At 40.2% G+C, this 18,584-nt stretch overlaps 1 protein-coding gene across 7 annotated transcripts in view; it reads right to left on the bottom strand.

Moving 5' to 3' along the window:
• The window catches only part of AHI1 (Abelson helper integration site 1), a 101,780-nt gene continuing 88,172 nt past the window's right edge, over nucleotides 4,977-18,584 (bottom strand). For 3 of the 7 annotated variants that reach the window (XM_021393234.1, XM_021393235.1, XM_021393240.1), the window contains 2 exons: nucleotides 17,580-17,730; nucleotides 4,977-5,831 (listed from right to left, as the gene is read on the bottom strand). In XM_021393234.1, coding sequence (XP_021248909.1) covers nucleotides 5,745-5,831; nucleotides 17,580-17,730 — 238 coding nt within the window. In that variant the 3' untranslated portion in view covers nucleotides 4,977-5,744. Of the gene's footprint in view, nucleotides 5,832-15,108; nucleotides 17,731-18,584 lie in introns of those variants that run through there. The other 4 variants (XM_021393236.1, XM_021393238.1, XM_021393237.1 and 1 more) reach the window with 4 other exon arrangements.

The raw sequence follows: 18,584 nt of genomic DNA, 5'->3' as shown, positions 1-18,584 counted from the left end.
TCACAAACACTAATTTTCCAATACCAAGGAAAACCTCAGAGAGAGGTGAATACTGTTGAAAGAAAAAATACAATGGTTTTCTTTGGACAGTCAAAATCAACCTGTGGTAGGGCAAATGATGTAATACCTTAATTTGATCTTATTTTAGATATCCCCTATGGCAGTCCCTTTATCTTAAGTTAATATCAGGATTCATTATGTAGTTTTTAGCTTTGGAAATCAGCAATGCGCTACTTATGCAGTCCCATCAATTTGGTTATTATTGAAAGCAATGAATTAACCAGGTATTTAATTATGCAGAAAGTCTTGCATATGTTTGTGCTAATCAAATAACAGAAACAGAGGACTGAATGTACATTTTTCAATGTGACAAGGATGACGTGAATAGCCCTGGGATTTCTACCTAGTGAATATCTTAGTTTTTCAAAGGAAAGACCAAAATCTGTGGAATAAAAAGGAATGATGATCTAGGGAATCCATCAATGTGCTGAGTAAGCAGACTACCAAACACCTCTGCGTCATCAGACATGTCCAGCACTGCCTGTCTATCAAAAGAATATTTCTGTGTTTGCACATGCAATCGGATGCCATTCCCAGCACACCCTAAACCAATACAATATGGTTAAAACCTGTCTAAGAACAAAGTGGAATGCTAACAACAAAACAGCCTAGCTTTTAACTCAGACCTTCTCCACTAATTTGGCTCATCCAAAGTTTGTACATCCAAAGTGGAAGTTCTCTTCAGGAAATCACACCTGTCTTTGGGTTTGGTCCATTTGAGGCAAAAACCTTTTCTTTTGTATAAATAATCTGCATTCATGCACCTCAGTTACCACTATTTGCTAACAGATTAGAGTATTTCAGGTATCAGCTCCACTGTTCTACACAGGCTATATCACTTACACAAAATGTGCATGTGCATTGTTAAGGCAATTTGAAATGATGTCAAATAAGAGCTCACAACCTAAAATTGCCAACTTACAAATAGCACCTATTGCAAAAAGTTCAGACTGTAAATGCGACAGTAAATTCAACCTGTCTCTAAGACAAGAAATAACTAATGCATCTGGATATAAGTTAAAATAGAGACATAAAGTAGAGCAATAACATTGTAAATGCTTTACGCAGTTCCCAAAACCAAAGAGAAATAATGAGTCATTTATCTTAATGGCACTGATATTCTGCCAAACATAAGATAACAGTGAAGATTGTGGATAGAAAGTCCGGAAACCCATTCATGCACCACGCAACACAGGATTATGTAAGTGCTCATCGGCTATCAAGAAAAGCAATTCATTTACAACATAGTAAGACAAGGTTTATAGGGAGAGCAATATTTTTATTAGACTACCAGATACAGCTTCTTAGACTAATAGTTGAACCAGTGCAGAAATATTACTGACTTTGCTCTTTGTAGCATGTAGCAGAATCTCAGCCATGTCCTTCAACAATCACAGTTACAGGAGCATTCATAAGTTAGACGAGACACGTGGGACAAAGAGGTGTCCCATGACTACATACGAAACTAGCAATGCAAAATGAGCATCAGCAAGACCCTCCTACACAAAGTTAAATGTGTCCTTAATGCCACATGTGAGAGAGTCCAAATGTCACAGAATGCACAGGAGCACATTGTAAACTAAACCAGATAAGATCCTTTGTTCAACCCCTGTTACACCTTGCCTCGCACATCAGATGATGGTACCTGTTGCAGTAGACAAAGGTGAGATCCATCTACAAACCAGCTCGGTATGTTCCATGGCAGCAAAGAGGCTACTGCATGTCTTGGCATGTGAGATTTTCATAATTGTTCTAAATACCAAATGTTATTCTGTAGCCAGCTACCCATGCCATGTGCATAAAAATATACTGCTTAAAGATAGACTATCACAAAAATACAACTCAAAATACAATTAAAAAAAAAAAAACACCAAACCAACAAACCAACTACCCGTTCTAGAGCCCCCGCATATTTCATTGCAATATTCATGTGGGTTGTTTTCAGCTGCTGTAACTCGTTGATCTCCATTTAGCAACTTCTGTATTTTTTCCTCTTTTTAAGACACTTCGGAGGCTTAGTTATAGAGTAGTGATGTAAAATAGTAATCTTAGAAAACAACCTAAGTTAAACTCATGTTCATACCACTGAGTAAAAAGAGAAAAAAAAAAAAAAGTCTTTTCTTCTAATAGTATTTCCAAAGCCCACACAAAAAGTACAGAGCTCTGTTCAGAGTTTTCCATTGGATATTCTGGGTTTTTCCCCCTACTAAAAAATCCTTTCATGGAAATTCATCCTACAAGCCTTATGCTTCCCTCAAATTTAAATATTTACACTATCAAATTATTGTTTATTTCTATCACAACAGTGGTTAAAAATATGAAGGAGAGCTTTACTGTATGACACAATGTAACACCACCTCAGAAAGTTCCCACTGTGCTAAGCAGAATTTGCTGTTACCAGATTTATTTAAGAGTGTTATATTGTCATGAGAATAGCCCTTCAAAGGGTCTGTGTGTTATCTGCTGCTCCACTACAGGCAATGAAGGTACAGTCATGGGCAGGTGGGACTATTTATTTTCATTATGACATAAATCTATAGGGTCTCTGAGAATTTCTTTTGTGAGCACACATCAAGCCATACAATTAATGCTCCCGTGCAATCCTTCGCCTCGCATCAGATTATTGGAAGAAATACAAAGCTCTTCTGTTGAGGAAATATAATAATGATAAGGTGTGGCATGTATTATAAAGTGGCTGCTTCTCTCCTCTGCATACAGTACTCAGTTTGGGATTCCTTCCGCACACTCACTGTCTTTCAAGATTAAAAAAAAAAGAAGAAGAGAAAGAAATGAAAAAAAAGGAAAAAAGAAAGGAAAAAAAAACACAAAAAGGGGGAAAAAAAAAAGAAAGGGGAAAGGAAAAGGAAAAAAAAAAGAAAGGGAAAAATTTCAAAACATTTCTTTTGAGTCCACACAGCAGCCAGGCACGCTCAGCCTGTTGCTTGTTTTGTGCTTTGCCATGCTATGTGGCAATACAATAACTTTGATCCCCAGGGAGGTGAAGCGGAAGTTGGTCTTCACCATTTAATTTTTTTATAGATAGCAAAGTCCATCCTTCCACCTGCATCCAAAGCACTGAGGCAGCTGGCAGAACAAAGCGCTAGAGAAAAATAGTTGACCAGAATCTAGGTGAAATTGCCAGTATACAGGTGCAGTCTTGTTTTTCATCTCCGTTGCAGCAGTCTCTAGTGACTGGCAATGTTTTACTGAGACTAATTAACCCTTTTTTTTGCCCAGGGTGGGCCAAAGAAAAAAACACCACCACTCCTCCCACCCCATCCAAACCCAATGCACCACCCAAGCTTAAAGTTAAGTAAGTAAACAATGTCACAAACTAAAAGGTTGCTACAAGGGTTAAAAAAAAAAAAAAAAAAAGCCAGAGTATTGGGAAAACTTTGTGTCTTGGGATCTCTGAGGCTGTTCCAAGCACTAGCATATTGTTTCTCACACCTGAATGAGAAGGTGAAGATAAACATAGAAATCACTCACTGCTGAAGCACAGCCAATGCTTGAACATAAAGGAAAAGTTGTTAAACAAGGAATAGTAGAACTAAACAATAAACTTGGATAAGTATTGTAGACAGGAAGTCAGGAAATATAAACAACTGAACATAAAGATAAGAATTTGAGGATAGATAAAAATTCCCAAAGATCTAGCTTGGCTGAGATGTCAACATTTAAACATTCCTTCAGATCTTCAAGGAGAAGTGACTAAGGAGCCTTACAAATCCTTAACTTTCTTTCTGGATGAAGCCAGGTGAAATCAAATTCTCTCTGCAAACGGCAGAGGCATTCCCTGTGATGCAGTTTCTTGTGCTCCTTCTCTGTCTGGTTGTTCAGGTCCTAAACTATGGGCTTCCAATACTCCCCTGGGGAGATTATTCCACAATCCCAGTGTTAGGATTCTTCCATTTACATGCAGGCTAAGTTTTGCTTCTCATTTTCATCTCATTCCAGCTATTTATACCTCCCCCATTAAGAAGAAAATGCCTATCATTATTATTTACAAGTCTCAAATTTTTATCTGATTTTCATCTCCTCACTAGCTAGATGGCTGTCAGGAAGCCAAGACATGTTTACTTCTCTGCACACCTCCACGGAGGTCACCCCAAGTGACAGCTGAGCTCTGCTCTGGGTCCCCCAGCCGCCCACTGCAGCCTCAAGAACAGCACCACCAAAAAGAGCTGAGCGAGGCCACTACAGACACGCCAAAAACGCAAGTGATCCCTGGGCTTATTTTTACCTTCATCCTTTGGTATGACCACATTTAGAGGCAAGACATGTACATACATTAAAAATAACTGAGATGCTTGCTGCTTGGCTCTTTTTCTCCGACAGCCTTTCATCATTTCTGAACCTGAGTTTCCAGGGTGGAGAGAGCGTTCTGTGGCTGGTCTCCAGCTGTGACAAAGCCTCAGTTCTGATCCATCAAAGCCTTTGTAGTCATAAATAAGGTGGTTTTGGTAACAATATAGGACACACAGGATGCACAGGACAAAGCAGGCTGCAAGGGGGATAATGCTGAAGAATGCTGGCACCATGAGTTCAGATCCAGTGTCGGTGCTGCTGGGTGCTCCCAGATTCACTTCAGCAAAACAGCTTGAAACACCTCACCAGCCTGGAGCTCGGGATCCCTCAGCTGCCACCATAAGCCTGGGCCTGCACAAAATGGCCTGCTACATGCTGCAGCAGTGACAGCGAGAGGAGCGATGGCTCAGGCCTGTGAGGGGGAAGGAGGCCTGCTGCCAGTTGGCACTGCAGGAAGGCAGGGCCGCCATGCAACTGCCTCGCAGCCTTTGACAAGGCCCCGCTCAGACTGCGCTGCTGTGCCTGTTGTGCCTTCAATATCCCTCTTGTTGAAGGATGCCTCTCTCACCGATTCAGTGAAAGGAAGACCACTTCCTGTGCCAAGACAATTCAACAGCAAGCTTTAGACATTTTATTGGCGACAAAAATAGAAAATGCAGTTGCAAGGCATCTCAAGATGTCATTTTCATTCCCGTGCTGTTAGGCAGCGCTAAGCCTATGAACCATTCCTGAAGCAGATTTGCTCAGCCTCCTCTTGCGTGTCCTCAGCAGTGGAGATGCTGCAGTTTCTTCAGGCTTCTCTGCTCCTAACATGGTGTTTTCTGAAAGTTTTACCTGCACCATTTTCCTTGCTGCACACAGGGCTCCTAGTGCCACTGCTCAGGACTTGATTGGATCCACACTGTTACACTGAAATTCCACAGCAAGTGGAATTTGAGCTTGCAAAACAACTTCCTCCTACTTATAAATCATATCACTTTGCATATATTTGAATGGTCAAACATCTATTTTGTCCCTAGAATGATTTGTTCTTTCATTAATGGAGACTAGATGAAAGCTGCAGATAACAGCTCATAGTGATTGAACATGAAGCAGAACTCCTTTATTGTACAGGATCTGCAGCCTGAGCACCATGGCAATAATCTAATGATGCCAAAACTTGGATGCCCTTCAAGTGCACTGGAACAATAGGTGCTGTCAGCATGACCTACATGAGGTACCAGCAGCTGAGCTGCGGATGAAGGGTGAGCACAGCACCCATGGGAGCACACAGCAAAGGCTGTGCATGCAGAAAGCTGGATGAGGAACAGCACTGCCCAGACCCAGCGCATCTCAGCTCCTCATTCTTATTTAGGCCCTTCAGAACCCATCTGCCATCAGCACCACTGATAAAACACATGCAGAGGTGAATCAGGTCCATACAGAGCAGCTATGCCAAGCAGCTCCCACAGCTCCAGTGCAACCTGCCCAGAAATAAAAGAGTGTAAATATTTATACTGTCAGAACTTGTACATTTTAAAGTTTACAGCAAATCAGCCCGTGTAAGGGATGTGGGGTGGAAGTTAACTCCTGGAGCTGCTCTGCTTTAGAGCTGACAACAGAGGAATCTTCTCAGGGCCAAGTGTGGTGCTCACCACAGACAATAAATTCATCGAGTGCATTCAGCTGTACATCAGTCCCAGTAGGACAAATGTACAGCTTCCATCGCTTGCCACCAAACCCCAAGTTACTTTAATGTTCAGTTGGATTATTCATTGTAAATGCTACAAAATTCAAATGTAATCAGTATAGTATGAAACTAAAATAGAGTTGGAGTGAACACATTTTGCCTGAAGGCAAAAAGTGATTTCTCGGCCTAATACTTGAGTAAATTTGGCATTTTCAGGGTGTTTGTGGGAATTGGAAAGGGTGGAGAAAATAACCCAACCAAAAGATGGTATAGTTAATTTCCTGACTATTATTTCCCTCCTTTCTGCCAAATGGTTACATTCACTGGCTACCTTATTTCCTGAACAGAAATAGTGCTAATTTTGGGCCTTGGCGAAAGGTTCCTCCATTGAGAAAAAATATGAGATCATTGCAAACCACTCACCGACTAAAATCACAAAACAAGAAAAATGGACCTGAAAAAGGCCCAGTTTACAGTGATGAACTATTTCCAACAGGACTGTGGTATTTATTCTGGTTTAAACATATTGCTCAGTGAATTAATGAACTGGAGGTGCATAGGTCAGGACCCACCACGAATCCTTCCTTCCCTACCAGAGTAGTATGTTGTTTATTTTTCAAAAGCCTAAGTGGTTACAGCCTTAATTAGTGCAGTTTCAATCTAAAGACACTTCCATCCCTTAATGAAGGTGTGCCTACTAATGAGATGAGCACTGGAACTGCAGCATCACTCTTGGATCTTCTGACACTGCATTATTATTGCATTATTATTTCAGATATTGTAAAATAAGCACCGTCTCCCCTATTACTTCTTAATGTGTTTGTGTTTTGTCATCAAATTAGCATGCTGTCCAAAAATGCTAGGTGCATTCCTGATTGTGGGGGACAACAACTTGAGTACTATCTCTGCCAGCTTATCCAGCATTCATCTTCTCTGTTTGTTTTGATGGTAATTATCACTTATGAGTGCAAGAAACCTGAGGGGAAAAGACTTCTCTTTCCTTGCCATGGAATACACTTCAAGGCTTTGAGTTATTCTGGCCAGACTTCCACCCCAGATTTTTGGAGCTCCATCAGGGATTGCTCTACAGTCTGTGTGAGAGCTGCCAGGGGAGAGCGTGTTGTCTTAGCTTAGAGTCAACAATACAGGTGAATAATCCTCCCTTACAAAGAAAGACCTTCTTCAGAGCTTTTTCATCACGCATCTGCTATTGACAGTTCCCCCCAAATAAGATCAATACAACTGCCTACCCAAGCTGTAAGACTGCAAACTGTAAGTTGACAAAAGTATGTAAAAAAAACCCTCAAAACTTAGTCCCACCATAAATACAGACTATTTGCCAACTACTTATTGAGTCATACCAGTGCGTGACAGCCAAACTTTTGAGATTATGCTAGACAAGGGCTTGAGGTCTGTACATTGTCAAGGCATTCTTATACAGATTAGCTCCCGGGCTGTCTCCAGGAGAAATATTAGTATCTCCAGCTAAAGACAGGGAAATTGAGGTAGAGGTTCAATCTACCCAAGGCCATACCATAAATCACTGGAACAGCCCGATTAAAACTGAATAGCCACGGGCTCATGAGTTCTGGAGAGATTCAGGGTCAGGATTTTTGCTCCAGTTAGAGATTTATGACAGAGAAGATAACGATTAGAACCCTTTCACTGTCATTTTTTCCTCTAAGAGCAGTCAAGCACCAGCACTGATCTAGTAGGTCTTACCAATGCTATTTTAAAGGAAGAAAACAACAACTAATAATACATGCAACATAGAGAACGAAAGGAAATATATGACCATCTGATTTAAATGGTCCCAGAAATACTTCTTTTTGCTGTCACACTGCTGTCAGACAAAACTAATCTTGTCAACAAAAGAGAGAGAAAAAGTAATTGCCATGTTAAGTAAAAAAAAAAATCACATATGCATAGATCATACAAAACAGAGGGCTGCTAACCTGTAAAAACCTGTAAAAACCTACACAAGATTAAGCATTACTGTCATGCTCCCACTGCTGTTTCCTGGGCTCTCTTCAGTTTGTCTACAGGATTCAGTATGCAGTGCCCAAAACTAGAGCAAAGTGTTCCTGGTGACACAAGATTAGATACTACACATTTTATCCCTGCTAATATCAACACTCAGATAACTTTCTTTGAAAAAAAAGAGCGTATCATTCATTCACTTTGTGTTTGAGTCTATTGCCCCTAACATATATATATTTTGCAATAAAATCAAGATATATTTTATATATTTGCCTTTGTATCCTTCTTCCTGTATTTTGCACTGATCTCACTGACTGCTATTTTAGCAATTTCATCATTTTTTTTATTTTCCAAAACCATAATTAATTATGGTCGCGTCCTACAAAGAGCATGCAAACTCCTGGTGTCACACACAAATTCTACAAATCCTACGACATCATCCAACTCATTAATGGAAATAGTGAATAGAAGTGACAGAAAACTGACCTCAGGGGGTCAGAGATATTGCAAGGGACCTCCTTTGCAATATCTCCCTGGTACGATAACTAAAATTGGGTAAGTCTTTTTTGAATGCAGCTTTTCTTTTTTAATTAGTTATGCATCAATTCCTCAGGATAGTTTCATCTGGACCGTATTTCTCTTCATTTATTAAAAACAACATATGAGACAGCAACAAAAATCTTACCAACAACAAAATTAGTTACACCTACTATGCAGTCTTACTCACTTAGGACAGTTACACTGCCAAAAAGGAAATTCACTGGAGTATTCAACATCAGTGTTTTTCAAACAAAGGTTTTCCCTCAAAAAAAAAGGTCTTTAAGGAAGCAGAGAAGTCCTCCGTGACAAACTATCAATACTGTTAATATTTCCTGTGACACTGTCATTACCATTTTTTTCAAAATTATTGTAAAATCACCGCTGGTATTTTCATTAAATACTGATAAAATGTTTAGGAGAATAAGATAGGTCATTGAATATTTAGACAATTGTTAAAGATTAAAGTTAATTAATCATATTTCAGTTTAAAACCTGAAAAAAAGCCATGAAAACAGATGCAAATCATATCCAACAAAATGGGAACAAAAAGTCATTTCAACATATTCTGTGAAACCATTTTCTTGGTGTTTGGAGAGCACTATGATTCCACAGCTTTAAACTAAATTTGGCAAAGTGTTTTCTTCCCAGAGCAGACACTTTAGCACACTAGGACAGAAGCAGCAAAAACCAGTTCCATTCACATCTTTCCAGTCAAAGAAAGTTACAGTGATAGAAGCAAACCACCATCCAACCAACCTAAACAAAAACCCCAGGCTTCAAAAAGGCCGGTACAAAACAAGGCAGCTCTATCAATATTTGCACACATTTGTCCAGGAGTGAAAAAGTTCTTTGAACCGCACGAAGAAATGAGTCACTGGGGATGGATGGCAGAGTGTCCGCCAGAGAGAGGCGCGGGCTTTGGTGCCCGGGCACCTGGCACGCTGCCACCCATCCCATTTCTCCATTTCAGCTGGAATGCTAGAGTGGAGGCGGGAGGCCAGCAGGGAGGGGAGAGTGGTTTTGAGGGAGGATAGGAGCAGCACCATAAGTCATGTGTCCTCAGCGTGTGTGACACTGGCCTCCGCTCAGGAACGGGCACAGTGCCTGATCCATGCTTCTGCACCAAGCAGCAGAGTGACAGCATGCCGCTCACGTGCTCCTCTGCTGGTTGTGCACAGGTTCAGACAGCAAGTGTGCAGGCTTGGTGCAGGAGAAGCAAACCCCTCGCTTCTTTCTGATTGAACTCATTGATTCCAATCTGACCCTGCAAAATACTCTCATGCAAGAAGCTTCCAGGCACAAAGGAACTCTGGAAGTGAGGCTAACTACCGCTCAACTAAAGTTTCAGATACAAATATGCATGTCTTCAAGTTTGGAAGCTGTGTCTTCCATTGTCAAGTCCCAAGAAAGGTTCTAAGCTTGCCTGATTCCAGGTCCATGATTAAGATGGCAGCATTCCAGAAAAAAGACACTAAGAGTTCAAACAAATTAGGAACAGGTTTCTTCAGTGATACGGAGATAAGTTTCCAATACGTATTACCACATGTTCAAAAAAGGAAAAAAATAATAACAATAAAAAGATACCCCAACACATTCACAGATGTTACGGTGCTACTCTTAGCGTGAGAACCTGGCAGAGTTTGGATGACTCAGTGACGCAACCTCAACCTACAAAGACTGAATCTTGGCTTTGTCTGAGCCATGTGTCAACCTCAGCGTGTTATACCACTCAGTCTTTCCTCTCCACGTAAAACTTGTTCCTAGAATAAGCAACTGGAGCTAAACATTAAGTTTATCTTCCGGTGGCAGGTCCAGAGTACGTGCACTTGTTGCTTAGGCAGAAATGGAATTCAGTTTTATGGCATTTTCCTCCAGTCCTCCCAGTTTTTCATTGCCAAGGAGGAAACTTCATTGGTGGTGGTATGACCATCAGTTACTGGTCCTATATTGCTCATGCCTGTTTTACTGACATGAAAAAATGAATGCTAAGTATTGTCCAAAGAAAGAAATAATAAAAAAAAAAAACAAAGCTCTCCTGATGAGCCAAAATGAAACAAGCTGTTACTACATGATAGTCTGAATCAATCTGAGGATGTTTGGAGGTGGATCTCAGTAACAGGGAGAGCAGGAGGCAGGAAATGGTACCTCAGATAATGTTCTCATGGGTTTCTGCCCCTCAACAATTTGACCAACAATCAGAACCTGGGCATTAACGGACTTCTTCTTCCCACCTTGTGAATTCAGGCTATTCACAGACCAAATTTCAGGCAGCCAAGTCTATACCTCTTGGCATATGAACCTGATGTCAAAAAACTGCCTTGAGGGATTCTCAGCAAATGCCAGGTGCTCAAGTTTCCAAATGTGACCTGAAAACCTATGTTATTTTGTTGCCAAAGAGTATAAAGAGCTAAATTCCATCAATGCTGAACTCCAAAAACTGTCATCGAAAGCTTTTTCTACCCAAAAAAAAACCAACAAAAAACAACCAACCTTGCCCGACAGAATGGAAAGGAAAAGCAGCTGCAGCCACCATTTCACTCAAGCATGTGGCAAGGAGCCTGTCAGAGCTTCCAGCCTCCTCACCTGTGCTGGTATAAGGACTCAGTGCACACCTGGAAAGCAGTGAGCCCAAGCCCATGCAGGCTCAGAGCAGCCCCACTTCAGAGCTGTACCAGCATTCCACTTGTGTTAACAGAAAAGATACTTTTAGACAATACCCTCAGTTGCAACTTAGGTCCAATCAGCACCTGCCATGCTGCTGTTCAGCAGGAGGGATGGGGGGAGCCTGGCTGCTGCCCTGGGTCACAATGCAGAGTGTGCTGAGTGCCCCTTCTGCCCTTTTCATGATGTCACCTTCTCATTATGACATTATACCAGACCACAATGGGGATTAACCACCCCCCTATAAGCTTATTATAGGCTTATGTGGGCTGTTAGAGCTTGGCTTTAGATGGCATTTCTTTTAATGAGTCTGGGGCTGATGTCACTCCTACAGCCATGACAGTACATTCCCCATTAAGCACTAAAAGTAATGCAGAACATAGTATTAACTTGCTTTACACAGTGTCCATGCAAAGGTGTCAAAAATCCTGATGACATACACAGAATGACGCAATAGCAAAAGAAACCACCTTTGTAGTGGAACTAAAGGAACATTTCCAGTCTGTGATAAATAACCACTGCCAAGTGAGGAACACGTGGCAACAAAAACTAATTGCATTTACCATGCACCTCTCACCTGCAGCAGTGGATAAACCGAGAAAGGCTTAATTTGTGCATGTTAAAACAAGAAGTGCAAGCACAGAAGCAAAACCACCTATTCTTCTTAAGAAAATTTGGGAAGGGGTAAAGAAGGATTTTCTTCTAATTATACAGTTGCGCAGTCCATGGAGAACCTACTTCAATCACCTCTGTTAGAACAAAACAATGAGACACGTAAAAAAATGATTTGTGAGAAATTTATATCAATTCTTTCCGCAGCTCATAGAATTTCATTGAAACCTTTTCAAATTAAGCAAAATTGAATGTGTTTAGCACAGACAGAGAAACAAAGGAGCAATCAAAAGAAAATTAAACTAGCGCTGAGTGTTTCAGCTCCGGTTCTGAATTTCACCATCAGAAAACATAGCCGGGGCCTGCACTGACTCAGAGTGTATGAAAAAGGGGTTCCATCGCTAAGCAAGCCCATAGAACATCATTAACTGCCCATCTGACTCCCAAAAGAGTAGGATCTAAGCCAATATATTCTGTAAGGATTTCCTCTCCAGCTAGTACCCCACACTGAGTCTGCCACGGACACTGCCTGATGTTAGCAAATGTGGCTCTGGGAAAGATTTCTAGATTCAGACAAATAAGAGCAATGTTGGGCTGATCCTTTTTTCTTTTTTTTTTTTTCTTTTTCCTTTCCAGTTATACCTGCATTTTATGTGACTTCAGGGTTTTCAAACAGCTATATCATAACAGTCTGTCGCAAGTGTATTGAGTGTTTCAGTTTGCCAGACCTGTCATAATAAATTAATTACAGGATGTTGCAGAAGTGGCTGAGTTCCAGCAGCATCTTGCACAGTTTAATATAGCCCTATTTCCCCATTTCGATGTATTTGTGGTTAGATAAATCCTCAGAAAATTTACAGCTGCTACACACTAGTTTATTATGCTCCCTGCCTGTGCAGGCGATATAAGTGCAAAAAGAATGTGATGTCTTCTCAGTGCATAGATTTTACTGATATTGCTTTACCGGTGTGGAAACATTTTCTGCTAAAAGTGGCATCTGCAGTTTCTTCCGAGTATTTGCATTTGAGCATTACATAGGACTCGTAAGCTTGTTTGCCACAACCAAACAGCGCAAATTAATTTGGCCTGAAAAAATCCTCACAAGAAAAGGCCCACAAAACAGGTAGCTGTAGTTCTAGATGGAAACTCTGTAGCAGAGCTATCATTTTCAAGTACGAGCTAAAATTATTTTTGCAATCTTTTAAGTTAGTGTGCATTGTTGCACAAACTACAGCCATGATGTGGCTCCTGGAAGCCTGGCCAGCTCTGCTGGAGCTCTGAGCACAGTAGTGCATTGACTGAGCAGCTTACAGGATGGGGACTCTCCATACACGTGTAAGCACTGGAGAACAGGGTGCCCTGCAGGGGAAGGCAGCAACCAGCCAGGATGCAACAGGCACGGCATTTGCCAGAAACACTGTGACTAAGGCACATCTCTGCATAAGAAAAGGGTTGTACGATATATGATGCTCAAACCAGTAGCTAAACATTGGGTGTGACATTCTCATCACTGCTCTGTTTTACAGTGGATAAAGAGGCCAAAGGACAATAAATTGAGGCAGAGGCACACACTGCAGCAGACAACAGCTAGAAAGGTGCCCTCTGAAGACCTGTGCCAGCAGCAGAATTAGGGAACTAAAGCACCAGCCACTTCAACAGCACAAGCTAGATGTGTGGAGCTTTCTGGATCCCAGCTCAAAGTTAAGGCCGAGTTATGGATTTCCAAGAAGCCATGGGAGAATATTCTTCACGGGCTCCAAAAGTTCATCCAAAAAGCTCCTGTAAATAGCACAACATTCAAATGCATTAAGGTGAAGTGGTTAAATATCTTGATTTCTGAAGTCCAAAAAACACCCAAGCCTTGCTCTAACATGCCTTCCTTCGATCTTATGTTCCTTCTTCTTAAGTTCCAATTTCTAATTGCCACATTCTTGCAAGTCTCACCCAGACAGTAGTCTTCTTAAGCTGCTTATTTCCCTCTCTCAGACCTCTGCTTGTTTCTATTCCTTACATGCAACAGATCTTCTCCTAATGCACGTATTTATACTACAAGCAATGTAAGTCCTTGAACTGACGCAATGTGTTTTTACAAGTGCAGGTGTCCATCCATACATTAGTTTGCCCAAAACATTCTGCGTAGCCATTGGACAGAACGCTACGGAAAGAAACCTCAGCACAAGCCTGTACATGAATCTTTCCAGCCCTCCTTTACTGTTCAAAAACACTCCTATCTCCTCCCAACTTCACATCCATTAAATAGGCTGTACTGCACACATACTAAGTTCATATGTGCTAGAAAAGGATCATTAACCCCCCCCCCCCAACCCAACCACTCTTTGTGTTTACCAAACAAGTGTTTTTGCTTTAGTCTGTTCCCGCCTTAAATGAAGTATTTCCTATTCACCTTAGTAATTAGAGCAGAAGGATGTAGTGAATGAAGTGCCTCATTATCAAGTTTGTATCCACAGTCTCCGCAGAATGGTGACCATGCCGGCTATTTTTCATAGCTGTCTGCTTTTGCTTGTAATGGGCCATTGTTAACCCTAAATGATCCTGACATTCAATTCTCCATCAGACAATTGGGTCCAGCCGGCAGATTTAGTTCACTAGTCAACAGAGACTTTCGGTTGTCATGTTCCTCTGTGTTCTCATTAGCCCTTGTTTGACTGTGATCCATCCCCTATTGCCTTCTGAATTAAGTGATGCTACAAATACACTTATTGTGTTCTACGCTGTCTGTTCCTCAAACTATTTTAAGGAAAAAAATAAATGCAATCTGATGGCTATTGGGAAACACAGGAAAAATGCGCCACCCCTTCGTTCCTATTTTGTTAATTTATGCATTCATTGTTCACAATATCTCCGCCAAATTATGAAAATGTAATAGGAGCTCCATGTTGTAACCACACACACACAAAAAACCTAAAAATGCCAGAACAATGAAAGACCTACTGTGCTGCTATCGCCAGGCAATATCTACTATTTACCCTTTTTTAAACAAGGTTTTATCTGCGTTGTGCTAGCAATGAACCAGTATCACCCTGTAAGAACTCCTCCAACAGATGTTTTTAATTCTGTTATTTCATATCAGGGCTTAGTAAGCAATTTTGCAGGGCACTCATGTATTAAGGTACTTAATGTAGTTCTTCAGCTTACACAAACAAGGAAAAATTTCAGTAGGTATTCTGAATTCTTCTTGAATTCTTCTAAATAATTGGGCAATTTTCAGCAAATGTTGAGGTGACGCAAAAAATATGTAAGTTGCATTAACATAGAAACACAATTACAGAAAGTTTAATTTCCAAACATTTAAAAATCATTATCCTCTTCCAAACTGTTTAAAAGTGTTATTCTCTCACAACTTTAGGATGCCAACAGCAACATCTGAAGAATGAAGAATCTCCTAAGACTGAAAAGCTGTTTCTGAACGAAAAGTAAAAACTGTCTTTTCTATGATGCCCTGTTGATAATTTGTTGAGAAGTGATCTCAGTCTGCAGGCTCTAACTTAAATACTGAAGGAACACTTGGAATTTCATTATTTTTTTTTCAATTGCAGATCCTTATTTTTCTTCATTTGCTGTTAAATGAATGCAAAAAGCTCTAATACAGCAGTGATCTGGTATAAAGCAATAGAAGAGTCCAGACAACCATGTGGTAGGGAGGAAAAAATTATAAAAACAAAAGATATTGCAATTACAAGAAAACATTATGAAAAGTTTATTTTCAACTCCACACATTTTCATGCTTGGCTCTTATCTGATTTCTTCTGCTTAATTGTTATTTGGAACCATGCCTTGGAAGACGCTACTGCTGCCTCTCCTCTCAATTTGGAAAGTGTGGCAAAGCAGCTCTATTCAGCTTCAGAGCAGTGAACATAATTGGAGCCCTAGTTCGCAAGCATGAAAGGAGGTGCTGTGCCTTTGATTAGAACTACCATCTCTCTGTGGTGTTTATCTGAAGTGTTATTTCTGTCTTCAGCATCCACAATGCCAAATTAACGTTTTACAATGCCTTCCAATGAGCTCCCAGATCTTGGCTACTGCTCAGCTCTTCCTGACGTGGAGCCTGATGTCACGTTCTGCCCTTATTTTAAGTGTGATCCAGGATATTTTAGAGAAACCTAAGATGTTGAGATTTTTCTCTATTATAAAATCTTTAAATCCCTTTAAATTCAAACATATTGCAAAAAGCGGCAACATAAGAAGCTAGGAGCCTTGCTGAAAGCAGCAGTCCCAGGACTAAGATGATTTTACACAACCTACCGCTGGAAAAGAGACATTCATAGTGTTCCAGTACACATAGATGTCCCATGTAGAGGAGAACTTCATACACATGCACTAGGCATAAAGCTAGGATTGTAAGCAAATTGCCACTACCAGTGAGGCTAAAAAGAATATTTTCTGCTCCTTTTCACTGAAAAGGAACAACTTTACAGATTTTTCTGGCTCTAAAACATGTGCAGGGAAGATATTACAATATATAGCAACTAGTGCTCTGCATCTGGGTGCATTTCACACATCAGTGCCCAACACTGTTTTTCTCACTTCTTTTTTTAATGGAATCAAGTGCCCTGTCTACTAAATAAGGGCTTTCTAATTTTATGTTATTTATTGCTTCAGGGGGGAGGAGGAAGAATTTCCTAGCAGAGCAAAAATAAACTGGACATCATCAGCCAGAAAAAATGTCAACACTTACTGATAGAAAGTGTTTCATTTAACATAAAACATAAATTATTTAGAATTCCAGATAATTAGTGAAGTCATTAGTAAAAGTTTACAACATAATACTCAAGAAAAAAAGAAAAAACAGATTAATGACATACAACTGAAAAAGGACTACAAGAAAAAGTAAAGCAAACAACACCGTTTGAAATGAAATATTTCATTCAGACAGCAGAATGTATATTTGGCAAGACTGCTGCCAAAGCAGCCAGGAACTCCGACAAAACTGCAGTGCGCCTTAATTATGTGCATAAAACCTCATCTGAAAATCTAAGTGCCTGGAATTTGCAACTCTTATTTGTATTGGTAAGCATGGGTAGTCCCACTGAAGTCAGAGTAGTTGCATAGTTAGTTACGTAACCATTTGCTTAAGTGCTGCAAAATGTAGTCCCGGTGAATTTTTATTTCACATCAGGAGAACATTTTTTAAAAGCTCGTTTTTCAGGTACACTGTAACGTCAGCATTCCTTTGAAATTTCACCATTCTGATCACTGCTCGATTTTACAACAAAACTGTAAAATGCTAATTCAAGAACTTCAGTTGTGGTCAGGTTTGTTTTGTTCTAGATCACACTTAAGATTCTATTCTCTGCTTGCGATAGACTGATCTGCAGTCCACAAAAATGTCTGGTCAGCCTGACTTAGAATACACATGGTTAACACTACATTTGTCAGTGGGGTTCTCATCAAATATGGAAGTGCATTTCAGATTTTACCGGTACAGTGAGGAGCTGACCATTCAAGTTCTGCTAATTTCAAGGAACCCTGAGCAAAATTGTTCCAAACAGGCTTTCTCCACTGGTAACACAACCGGCACCATTTTGTGCATTTGATTAATTTATTTCTTTGTTGTTGTTACTTATTTCTTGTCAATCCTATACATGGGGTCGCAGTTGCAGCATTCAAATCTAAGCGTATACTGCATGTCACACCAGTATTTGGAATTAAATGATGACTACACATCATAGCATTCAGGCTCAAAGGCATTATTTGTCTTTCCACCTGTGCTTAAGTCTGAGCCTCTCACCGCTCTTTTCTTCTTCTTCAATTCCACCCCATGGGCTGTAGGTTCATTTTCAACACCATTAGCTGATGATACAGGAGAATCGAGACCCATTAAGTAGGGCTGATTTTCTATCTCGTTCTTCTGTATCCCTTTCTTCTTTTTCTTTACACTTCTAGAGAAAAGTGGATATAAAAAAAGAAAGAAAGTTAGCTCAAATTTAGAGCTTTTTCCACCCACAGCTGATGCGTTAGAGCAATTGTCTGTCTGTTCCCCTTGAGTACAATGCTGAAACAGCTACAAAAACTACTGCTCCACTGCAGGACAAAGACAGAAAAAAACACGAGGACAAAATATGTGACCACTGTACTACTATGCTTTTCAACATGTCACAGTGCTGTCTTGAAAATAACTGTTCCTGATTTAAAAATCAGCAAGTCTTGATTGACAGTCAACAGATGTAATAAAAAATACCAGTTACAGTCTCCTCCAATCATAGAAGTCATTGCACAAGCCTTTTCCCCCCTTTTCTAAGCTTATACACCAAAATTCTTGCAATTAAAGAGAAATTCATGGTTTATTTATTGAACATTTTAAGGAAGACAGTCAGGCAAAGTGCAAAAGATTAGTTTTCCTATCTTAATTTACCTGAACTATGATACATGCACAGGAGTAGTCACTTGAATGTCTATTCATGCTTGTCAGACTTCATAAAATGACAAAAGTATCAGTCAAACTCCTGTATTTTTCCCAGTTAGTACCATGAACAAGGGAATTAGACTGGTCTTACAGATGATGCCAGGGACTGCACGTTACACCACTTCTACTATATATTCCCATTCTCGGCAGAAGTTGTAACTTTAACTATATAATAGTTAAACTGTAATCTATCAAGGGCAGTTACTGTCTTCGACCAAAATTTGTATTGCACAGTGCACAAACTAACCTTGGTTTGTGTTACAATGGATGCTGCTGAAGCATGTAATTAAGCAGAAGAATCAAGACTAAAGAATGCAATGAATGTTTGTA

Source organism: Numida meleagris, chromosome 3 (assembly GCF_002078875.1).
Source record: "Numida meleagris isolate 19003 breed g44 Domestic line chromosome 3, NumMel1.0, whole genome shotgun sequence".
Taxonomy (NCBI): Eukaryota; Metazoa; Chordata; class Aves; order Galliformes; family Numididae; genus Numida; species Numida meleagris.
The sequence above is the reverse complement of the archived record's forward strand: the minus strand, read 5'-3'. Positions and strand labels throughout refer to the sequence as shown.